Source organism: Oncorhynchus nerka, linkage group LG2, assembly GCF_034236695.1.
Source record: "Oncorhynchus nerka isolate Pitt River linkage group LG2, Oner_Uvic_2.0, whole genome shotgun sequence".
Lineage (NCBI taxonomy): Eukaryota > Metazoa > Chordata > Actinopteri > Salmoniformes > Salmonidae > Oncorhynchus > Oncorhynchus nerka.
In genome coordinates this window covers 49,084,168-49,095,453 of record NC_088397.1, presented here as the reverse complement: position 1 = coordinate 49,095,453, position 11,286 = coordinate 49,084,168, and the positions used below count along the sequence as shown (strand labels likewise).

The following is an 11,286-nucleotide window of genomic DNA, read 5'->3' as shown; positions in this document are numbered from 1 at the left end:
CCTACTGTATTGGAATGTACGATCAATAATGATATGCCTAATTCTGTACTACCGTGAAAACAATCATCTCAGCCAAATAAATCCCTACTTACTTCTACGTTGTTGCCTTTCCATCAGCAATGGGGAGCCTAAATAAATCTGCACCGTTAGAAATCTGGAATTCACCTCTCCTGAGTGGCGCAGTGGTCAAAGGCACTGCATATCAGTGCTTGGAGCGTCACCACAGACACCCTGATTCAAATACAGGCTGTATCAAATCAAATCGTCTTACAGCCTCAAAATATGATACATCATGACTGTTCCATTTTCTCTAAGCCTCTCTATGCACCTGGCATCCACCAAATACTGCACTGTGTTCTCCCCCACAATTACAGCAAATTAACCTTCACATTGCTTCCACATTCACTGTAATCATGTTCCCCTCCACACTTGGCACAACTTTTCTTTCCTTTACATTCAGCAGCTACAAGTCCCATTCTTCGGGCATTTAAAACACCACAGTGCATATAGAACAAATTCTCTAACAGGATTCCATAGATTCAATATCTGTACTTTTCCCAGCAAAACATTCTCAAACCTCAGTATCACTGATAAGCGTTCACTTCTTTGCGCCTCTATCCTACTGATCAAACTTTTGGCCTCAATCACTCTGCCTCCCTTCACATTTTCTTCAATGTCATCTGTGGTATTAGATATCGGACCCCAGTGTTGACTCCCCTCAATCTAGCATAAGCACCAGGGACGTGGCTTTTAATCTTCTTCCCGTGAACCTTTTCCATTTGCAGAATTTTCCCTTGCTGAGCCTGGCTACCACAAAGTATTATCAATCTACCATTTCCAATTAACCCGGCTAGTTTAACTTCACCTCTCTTTCTCTATGACATCAGTCGGATAAGGCGTAAATGAGGCCCTATGGTCTCATCAAGCACCATCACAACTTTCAACTCCGACACATTATTATTCTTGCTTCCTACCTTGACCCTCTTTTTGCTTTCCACACTAGACGCACCACTGATTTCAGTATCATGATCTCTCTTCTTCCTATGTCTTTCCACTACAGACCATTCAGATCCTTGACAGTCATCCTCCCGCTCCATATCATCAGAACGGTCACCCATATTGGTCGCCTTCCAGCACAGCTGTTGCTTCTCCAACGTTCTCTCCATTTCGTCCACACTACTCGCTGCCATTTCAAGCCGATGCTGCGTGTCTCCTCAGCATCATTCATTTCTCTCTCTCGAGCGATTCTTTTCTCGCAGACTCTCAAAGCTTTCCCTGAGTGACGTGACCAGAGGTGTGCGCGCAGAATTGTGATCCTATCCTATGAATAGGTCAAGGGGCAGAAAGATTTTTATTCTAAAGTGACTTCTTACAATGTTGTGTCTGTGTAATTATAGTCTACAGAATACACTGTTGATCATATCTATGCATACATACAATAAGAGAGAAATGCGCGCTTTTCTAACAAATTATTCACCCCTGTGGTGGTGCGTGGGTAAAATCACTCCGGAAGCCAGAAAAAAGCCACATTACAACCTGTGTTGTGATAATTGCGTTGTTTGCTCTATAACCTGTTGATTCATTTGCCTTGCTACCGCGATATATAGGCCTAAAGGCCGAGACAATAAGAAGACACAGCGGAAAAATACATTCAACACCACCATTGTTTTATCACAAAACCGGCTGGAAAACTGTCAGGTTTAGTCAAACGTTTCCAGATGTTTCGGATCACCACACAACTATTGATTTAGAACCACAGAGTTGCCGCAAGTCGCAAAGAAAACAGTAACTGCCGCCACTATTCCAGCACAATTTCAACATAATCAAATCAAAGTTTATTTGTCACGTGCGCCGAATACTCTAACCAATAGTGCAAAACAATGGTATGTGTCGCTAATTAAAGAGGAGTGACGCCAAAATCCAAACTGGCTTCCTTTTTTTTGGTGGGCCAGGACCATTCAGTTGAGCTTGTTCAAGTTTAGCTCAACGCTGATTGGCAAATTTGTATGCTTTTTTAACACTTTCTTTTATCAAGGTAGGCCAAATGCTCCATTCAATGCTACGGGCGGTAACAATGTCATACTCGTTTGGACCAAACAGCATCAGATAGATGGCCTACACGTAGAGTCAGAGGGGCGTTGTTTCGCTTTCTCCCGTAAGATACATTCAGCCTCTTGCGAATTGAAAGGAAATTATGAAACACAGAGAGAAGAAAGATACATCATTTTTTTATTGGGGAATTTTTGGGGGGAAGCCTGACTTCCCTTGGCACCATGAATACACGCCACTGCCCCCTCCCATCATTGCTGCCTTGTTGGTGAAGTTGCTCATCAACTATCAGATTAAATACAAGCTGCATAATTAGGCAACCCTTCAATAATTGACCCAAAAACATGGACGAGTAGCTAGCCAGTGCTGTTAAGACTGAACAAGCCAAAGTGGTCATGTGACAGTGCTATACTGAACAATTGAGGTAAGGTTCTCAGGCTCAGTAACTGCTGCTGTGTCTTGGCCAGCAAAAAGTCATTTTGGTGAAAGTGGACCGCACTTTGGCATGCTATTTCCTAATTAAAAGTGTATATATTTGTTTTATGGCTGGGTAACTAAGACTCCAGTGGTTGTTTAATGGCTTGTATATTGATATGTTCTCTAATTTCACTTTTACAGACAAAGGGACACAAGAAGATGCCAGTCTGAAGAAAATTTATATTTTACAATATTATAGTAAATACATTTTTTTTATTGATTAAATCAACCATGTATTGAGGAAATGATGGAACACTTTACACAGTAAATGCCAAAATGTGTCATCCAGATATGGAAAGCCGTATACAATATTAATTTCACTTGTCAGATTTAGTACATTAATCTAATCAACTATATACATTCTGTTTAAAGGCAAGGGAGTTACATTCTTGTAGTTACTGGAAAAACTATATGGATACATCTAGATTGAATGTAGGTATATACAAGCCCATGAAAAATACATCAATTTGCAACCTCATTGGTTGCAATTCATCAGAATGGGGAAAACCTGGTCTCTGTGTCAAGATCATGTTCCTGTATGGGAGAGATCATTTTAATGACATAAATTACAAATTAATGTCAATCATTGCCTAGATCAACTAACCTTGTGTGCATATATCAAAGGGTCTGATGTTCATATGGCTCACCTGATTGAGCTTCTTGAACTCCACGACCTGGAAAAAGATGTGCTCCAGGATGTGTTTGGCATCCCTCTGATCTTTATCCAACTTCCCCGTCACCCCCAAGATGTCTCCACACTTCCTCACGTAGAACTCTAGATCATCGTCTGTGCCTGCAGGAAGAACAACAATGTCATTAAGTCAAATAAGACCTGGGGTTAACACTGACATTGTCGGAGATCAGCTAACAAAATAGTAGGATGTAGTATGACGGTTCGACACTTACATTTGTTGGAGAGCTGTGCCAAACGCACCTTCTCAGAAGAGAAGGTTTCATCCAGGTCAAAGAGGTCAAGCATGGGGGGAGGCAGATCCCTGAAGGCAGGCGGGAAGACCTGCTCAAAGCAACCCATAGGACCAAACAGACAGATCTTGGAGGGATGGCAAATTGGTCATTTTCTACAATGATCAAGTGTGTATAGTCACATCACTAAATCCCAGTCAATAAGCTTGATTTGAATACAATCACTAATGGACATGCCATTCTCAGTTGAGTGTATAGAACCCACACAATGGTTGAGCTAGAGGAGATTGTGTAGAGCTAGTGAGGGTTGCTGAGGGGAAACTTACAGCAGGCTCCAGCTGTGGAAGGGGAGTCTCAAACTGAGGTGTGATCAGCTGGAGAGGCTCGTGTTTGACATTCATCTGCTTGTAGGAACTGCAGGAGGACAAGTCAAACACATTGTCAACAAACATACCGTAAGATCAAGGACCTCAGCCACCCGAGTCACGACCTGTTCACCCCGCTACCATCTAGAAAGCAGAGACAGTACAGGTGAATCAAAGTTGGGGCAGAGACACTGAAAAACAGCTTCTATCTCCAGGACATCAGACTGTTAAATAGTCACCACTAGCCGTCCTCCGCCCATTACCCTAAACTTAGTTACTGTTACTTGCCGGCTACCACCCGGTACTCAACCCTGCACCTTAAAGACTACTGCCCTATGTACATAGTAATTGAACACTGGTTACTATAATAATGTTTACATACTGTTTCACCCACTTCTTACGTATCTACTGTATTCCAGTCAAGGCTCATCGTATTTAACTACTGCTGTACATACCTTTTCTATTCATCTACTGTCTATACACACCATCATATACATTTCTATTCCGGACTCTGACATTGCTCGTTCTGATATTTCTTAATTCCTTTATTTTATTTTGGGATGTGTGTGTATTATTAGGTATTACTGCACAGTTGGAGCTACAAACATTAGCATTTTGCTGCACCTGTGATAACATCTGGAAATGATGTGTACACGACCAATACAATTTTATTTTATTTATGATTTAAACATGCAGGCATGGAAGACAAAACAGCCTGTACCCACTTCCACTATGGCCTACTGTAGTGAAAACTGATGTCTCCAGTTTATAAAGCCGTATGTGTTCCCACCTGATGACTTGGGGCAACGTGTTTGTTGATAGTTTGAGTAGAGACATGTCAAACAGGGAGGTAAAGTCTCTTGGATTTTCCTCTCCCTCTTGCAAGCATACTCGCAGTCGCTCAGACAGGCAGCCTGTGTCTGGCAGCATGGTGTAATCTGTGATCTGAGCCAAACAGAACGTGAAGTGTCACTTCTAGGACTCGAAGGTAAAACTGCAGATCCTAAAACATGCCTTGGCTTCTCACCTCGGGGTCCTCTGCATCTATCTGGTTCAGAATAATGTTATCACCCATGAGCCACTGGAAAACGACATCCTGTATAACAAAAAGAGAAAGGGCACATTACAACCGAATGGAGTCAGTAGGGGATCAAATAGTGGATCACCAACCATTACCATTGCAGTGCTATATGGATCACACTCTCACAACTATTATTGTGTTACTGTGAAGACGTTAACAAGCTTCCCATCAGGAAGTCGTCGAATACCCTTTTCACACAACTGAGCAAAGATATGCACAGCCATGCTGTACTGCCCTGGCCTGTTTATGCACCCATCATAGTTGCTGGAACCATTCTGGAAAGGACAAAAATCTCTAAACCAACACATTGCAGTTGCATGATCGTGTGAAAAGGGTAAAAGAGCCTACATTACTGGCTCTCAAACGTGACAAGTCTGAGTGTTTATAGACAGACACTCCACTCACCATTATTTTACTGTTCTCCTCTTTGTCCAGGTACTGGTCACTGAACATGTGACAGGACCCCATGACTGCCAGTTTGCCTGCCTCCTAAATTACAAAAAAAAAAACAATTGACACAACTAGTAAATAACTGACATACTGTATCTTTGAAAAACAACGCATGATCATGTTGTATTGTGTTGGCAGGAGGTCAACGGGAGCTCCTCACCTTGACCTGATAGAAGGCGAGGACAGGCCTGTTGAGGGGGAAGCAGACGGACCCAGTGGAGAGAACAGCCACAGCAGGCTTCATCACGCTCAGTGTCGCTCCATACGGGTACACAAATGTGAGGGCCCTGTTCAAGTACACATTAAGAATACAGGTAGAATTTTTTTTACCAGGGGGGCACTGGACAAGCCAAACTGCAATCACTGTTTCACTCATTGGTTTGCTTGTTTAACAAGGGCCAACCGCTTTTGGCAAATCTGCCTGTTTGTTTATGTTTGGCATATGATATGATTAAACATGAAATTGGGATAATATTTCTATGGTCTGGTGAGTGTTGACAGTTATAAACATGAAAACAAACATACACTTGGCAATGATGACATGAAAACCGAGAAGACCTACTGTGCATTGTTCCCGACACTTTCATCTTCGATGATCCCTGTCACCACTTTGCCTGCAGCCCGACTGATCTCTCTAAAGGATTAAAAGCGAGATGCTTGTACAGTAGCGCGACAATGCATGTGTCTCATAGCTTGTGAAAGTATCAACCCCATTATCCTTTTCTGCTACATTTACTTAATTGGCATTGACAAGAAAGCAATGATAAAAGCACTATTACTTTGGGACACACCTAATGTCTAAATGGTTAATCAACTAACCTGTTCAGAACACCATTGGACACAAGTGCTTCTTTTGGATGGAAATACTTGTAGTAAACATTCCTCACGACAGCATCTACAGTAAAACAGAGAATGAAGACAAAACACTCATCATCAATAAAACTCTGACAGTGAAATATCTGGATGACAACAATCGGAGTCACAAGGTCTATTCTCATATGATCCTCACCATTGTTGACCATTATCCCAAACTCCTCAAGGAGGAAGTTGATATTGGTGTCATACTTCATCTCCCCTCCTTCACCCAGCATCACAAGGACATCTCCTCCCCCATCCAGGTACTGCTTCAGGACCTCCAACTGAACAAGAGAGGGCGAATCAATGTCTGACTCAAAACATAAAGCAACCAACATACAGTGTTTAGGTTGGCAGAAAAATGTTCTATATTAGTGGAATGTGTTGCTGCAGAATTGCAATGCAGGGACACATCAAACTTTGATATGAAACTTTTAAATCTGTTCTTTGAATATCCTGATTACTCTGCCCAAAACTCCATCCAAAGACATGTCATTTGACCTCCTACAACTGACCAGCAACACACCTCAGCTGCAGTGAACTTTTCCCTGGGGCCAGCAGTAATCCACAACTTCACACCATTCAACTTCTCCAAGGAGAGCTCCTCTTTCATGCTGTGCAGGAACAAACATAAAACCACATATATGAGTAAGTAACCTTATTATGATGACAAATACGTGACTACAATGCATTGTTCTTATGTAGTTACAGCAAACAATATAGTCAGCTAACTAGCTTCCTAACGTTAACTTACCTCTGAATCTTCCATTGTGCCCTGAGTCTCTTCTGCAGGGACTTGTAACCATTGTTGGCAGTGAACAGTTCTCTCTTGGATGCGTTAAAAACAACACTGCTGCGCTGCTCCTTCTCCATTGTATGTTAACTTCTATTTAAAGACCTGTGACAAACACGTTGTTACATTATTGCATTGCGTAGCTATATGATGATCTACTCAACGTTAGCTAGCTAGCAGCTAAGTTAGCTAGCTAATTTACACAAATCGTCACTAGGGAGCAAAGTGTTGAAGGAACAATAATTTGCTGTTTCTTTCTATATTTGAACAACGTAGCTAAATCCCTAATGCATCTTAAAATATTAACGGATTTCTATTTTTTTTTTAAAGGATAATAATCGTAAGTGAAGTTAGCTGGCTAGTTAAATACCTCAAGAAACCATCTTCCAGTGGCTCAAAATGGTGCATTGTGGGTACAAAACTGATCCACAAGAGTAACCATGGGCGCTACATGCATAGCAACAAGAGAAGGGATCACAGACACAGGTTCTTTCTTCCCCGCGGATACTGCCCACACTGTAGCAATACATGCTCCACGGTCTCTTTTTCCTGGCAATAATCACGCTTTCCTATCACATTTAAAGTCTTATTTAACCGGCTGTGTCGCATCTTTCCACTGAGTTGGGCCTCTCTTCTTCTTTTTATTGGCAAATCGCAACCAACTGACAGGTGCATACACATCCACCTGGAGTGTGAGGTCAGTCACGACCTATCTACATCACTATATTCTCTTAACTAACCCTGAATTTCTAATCAAATAAAATAATTCCCTACAAACCTGGCTACTCCCATCACCACCACCCAAAATATCACCCACTCCCCTATCCCGTCCAAACTCTGTGAACGTGTCAAACGACCTCTCCCGTTCAACATCATACATTCCACAAAATAATATGTGTTCAACTGTTTCCTCTACCATACAGCCATTACACCTTCCAGTACCATGTTTCCCTATCAATTTCAAAGAGTTATTCAATCCTGTATGCCCTAGCATAACTTCCTTCCATTATGGCATGCCGAAATCCTGTACAGATTTCCTTGTACTATAAAAATGTCTGCCTTTACTACTTTCATCCCAGGGTCTCTGCCAGCAATCTAACCCATTTTTCAGAATCAATGTTTTAATTTCCCCTCTACCAAACTGCACCTGTATATCCAGAATATTATTTTTCACAGCTTTTTTGCTATTATATCTACTATATCATTTCCATAAACTCCTGTATGAGCCGGAATCCAACAGAACTGAATTTCAATACCATTTCTTTGTAAGCCCAACAACAGCATCATATATATTGTAGCGACCCGCACAGACAGCTGTGTGTTATGTGTTAGGCTAGGAGGTGGTTGTGTTGTACTGACCAGTACCCGGTGTTCGCGGGGTCCGACATGTCAATCAACCTGCTATCTGCCAATCACAGGAATGCCTGGAATGTTCTGATGCCGGGCATCCTGGTGGTTGGCGGAGTGGCGTGGAGGGGGGTTGGGCAGGGGGGTGGAGCATTGGAAGTTAAGACCAGGTTCAGCTTTTGTTCTCTCTCTTACGTCTGGGCTTCACAAGAGAAGGTCACGATTGGCTTGTGGGTTATCTGTCATCTTTTTGGCGTGTGCTACGGCCCAAACAGTAGCCTGTGTAAAGTTGGTTTAATAAACCGTCAATTCGCAAACTCAAGCCTCTGTCTGGACAATTGTTCATTTATGATCTAGTCAGGTCATTACATTGGTGTCAGAAGTAAAAACGTTGATACAAGTTAGCCAGCTAGCTAGCTGACTTATGTGGCTAGCTACCGTAGGTGAGAACGGGGATTGAAAATGCTTCGAGGGAATCCGAAAGTGAAGGTGGAGGTAGGGGACGATTATGGCCAAGGAGGTGCGTGTGAATGGACGTCGGGGTTCTGTCTGAGGAGATCGCCAGGGCGTCGGAGCGCAGAGGCCGCTTGAGGGAGGACGTTAGAGCGATGGCGGATGAAGCGGGCATGAGTGCTTCGTCGACTGTATTTCGCGCAGATTCTGGTGGGCGGGCCGAAGTGGTGACGTCGACGCGGCGTGACGAGGAATCTGGGGCTCAGGATGTAAACAAACATGGCGGCGCCCAGTTCCCGGCTGCGTCCGTATCTGTTAAGACCCCGAAGTATTCCGGTAAGGCGGATTGGGAAGCTTTTCATGCTCAGTTTGAACTGTTAGCTCATTTTAGGGGGTGGTCGGATGAAGAAAGGGCACTGCAGTTGGCTTTATGCCTCACGGATGAAGCTCTGGCCTGTTTGATATTGATTAGCCCCGAGGACAGGCATGATTATGGTGCTTTAGTGGGAGCACTGAGGAGGCGCTATGGACAGTGTGTACAGCCCGGGCTACTGCGCTCCGAACTGAGTAATAGACGCAGGCAGCCTGGAGAGCCTCTACGGGTGCTAGCTAATGACATTGAGAGCCTCTCTCGGCGGGCATATGCTCACATGCCCCCCTCCGTGCAGAGCGAGCTAGCACGGGACCAGTTCATACAGGCGCTCTCTCCTACGGAGCTGCGCATACAGACCCAGCTGGCTCATCCTGAGTCATTGCAGACAGCCTTGGAGATGGCTTTGGAGAGGGAGCTGGTGTGGGCTGGGGCTTCAGCTGGGGCTTTGGTGGGGGTGCAGGGAGACACACCCTCTGTGCGAGCTGGGGGCAGAGCAGCCCGGAGCCGGAAAAGCCTGCTTGGGTGGCCGAAATGACAAAACTCATTTGTGCTGTGTCGCTACAGGCGGAACGAAACACACGCCCTGGTCCCAGGGTCTGCTGGGGTTGTGGCCAGCCAGGCCATCTGCGCCGAGATTGCCCCATGTCCCCCAGAGCTCAGGGAAACGGCTCGGGTCCGCATAGACCGGGTAGTGCGGACCCCTGGCTTTCTATCCCAACCACCATCATCTTCAGGAGGAGCCCACCGGCACAGACGGGGAAGCAAGGCTCCACTTCCCCCAGAAGCAGACGAGGGCAAGCGGATGGAGCCTGTTGTTGTGGTGGGCCGGACCTGTGTTGGGGACTTTTGTCATGTCCCTGTCACTGTGGAGGGGGTGCCCTGCTCCGCCCTGGTGGACACTGGGTCCACAGTAACCCTGGTGAGGCCAGATATTGTGCCAGGTTGGACTCAGTGTGAGCCTACAACTGTGCAGCTCCGCACAGTCACAGGTGAGCTGGCACCCTTGAAAGGGAAGGGAATAATGACTCTGACAGTAGGGGGCAGGACTGTGCGTCATCCTGTGTGGGTGGCGGCTATGCAGGACCCTTGTATCCTGGGGTTGGACTTTCTTAGGAGCACAGGCTGCCAGTTAGACCTAAATAGGGGCACACTGAGCTTCCAGGGAGGGACGGAAGTCACCATGGCCCCCCCTAATGTCACATTCACTCAACCCAACAAACCCTTTACTCCAACAGTTAAAGCAGCAGAGACTCATGGCTGCGCCCCCTCCCCCACAGCTGTGTGTGACTTTTCCCCAGTCCCCCTGTCACCTACGGCGGTGTGTTACATTCCCCCAGCTACCTCCATGACACAGCCCTCTGTGAGCCCGGGCCGCACCCCTCCAGCCCAGCTACCCCAGATGGGAGAGGAGAGGACACTGTCTGCAGTGAGGGAGATATGGGGGAGGAACTGTGTTGGTCTTGACCCCGAGCAGCAGGAACAGTTGTGGCAGTTGCTGTTTGAATTCAGAGACAGCTTTGCGTTGAGTGAGGAAGAGGTGGGTCAGACTCATCTGGTGCAGCATGAGATCGACACAGGTGATGCTCGACCCATCAAGATGCGTCCCCGCCGTATCCCGCTGGCACGCCAGGAGGCGGCAGACAAGGCTGTGTTGGAGATGCAGCGGGCAGACTTCATTGAGCCCTCAGACAGCCCCTGGGCGGCGCCAGTCGTCATGGTTCCGAAGAAGGGGGGCAAGCTGAGGTTCTGTGCGGACTACAGGCGGCTGAATGAGGTAACCAGGAAGGACTCATACCCCATACCACGTATCGATGAGTCGCTGGACCTGGTTAGGGGGTCCTCCTGGTTCTCCTCACTAGACCTCCGCAGTGGCTACTGGCAGGTGACCCTCTCCCCAGAGGCCAGAGCCAAAACTGCGTTCTCCACTAACAGAGGACACTGGCAGTTCAAGGTCCTGTGCTTTGGCCTGTACAACGCTCCAGCTACTTTTGAGCGTTTGATGGACAGGGTGCTGGATGGCATCCCCCGACAGCAGTGTCTGTTATACCTCGATGACATCCTGGCCCATGGCAGCTCCTTCCAGTCAGCCCTGGGGGCGCTACGGCGTGTGCTGGAGAGG

The 11,286-nt window shown here is 45.9% G+C and overlaps 1 protein-coding gene across 2 annotated transcripts; it reads right to left on the bottom strand.

Annotated features, from left to right (window-relative positions):
• Positions 1-2,688: 2,688 nt before the first annotated feature.
• Positions 2,689-7,442, bottom strand: LOC115145465 (intraflagellar transport 52 homolog (Chlamydomonas)). Of its 2 annotated transcripts, XM_029687001.2 has the most exons (14): positions 7,365-7,442; positions 6,956-7,099; positions 6,728-6,815; positions 6,356-6,485; positions 6,166-6,241; positions 5,909-5,980; positions 5,507-5,633; positions 5,302-5,385; positions 4,843-4,911; positions 4,606-4,760; positions 3,777-3,864; positions 3,433-3,541; positions 3,174-3,319; positions 2,689-3,060 (listed from the first exon to the last, which is right to left on the bottom strand). In XM_029687001.2, the coding sequence occupies exons 2-14, from the start codon at positions 7,072-7,074 to the stop codon at positions 3,019-3,021; spliced, it is 1,305 nt and encodes a 434-aa protein (XP_029542861.1). In that variant the 5' UTR covers positions 7,075-7,099; positions 7,365-7,442; the 3' UTR covers positions 2,689-3,018. The 2 variants fall into 2 exon arrangements, with proteins under 2 accessions (XP_029542861.1, XP_029542867.1); XM_029687007.2 differs by lacking the exon at positions 7,365-7,442 and having other exon boundaries at positions 6,956-7,348.
• Between the last annotated feature and the right edge of the window lie 3,844 nt (positions 7,443-11,286).

What these genes read in the sequence shown, in the direction of transcription:
- LOC115145465 (XM_029687001.2), bottom strand. Translation starts at nt 7,074, where the DNA reads ATGGAGAAGGAGCAGCGCAGCAGTGTTGTTTTTAACGCATCCAAGAGA. An exon ending in GCACAATGGAAGATTCAGAG is followed by an intron (nt 6,816 to 6,955) that starts GTAAGTTAACGT and finishes GTTCCTGCACAG; the next exon opens with CATGAAAGAGGAGCTCTCCT. An exon ending in AGGAGAACAGTAAAATAATG is followed by an intron (nt 4,912 to 5,301) that starts GTGAGTGGAGTG and finishes TTTGTTATACAG; the next exon opens with GATGTCGTTTTCCAGTGGCT.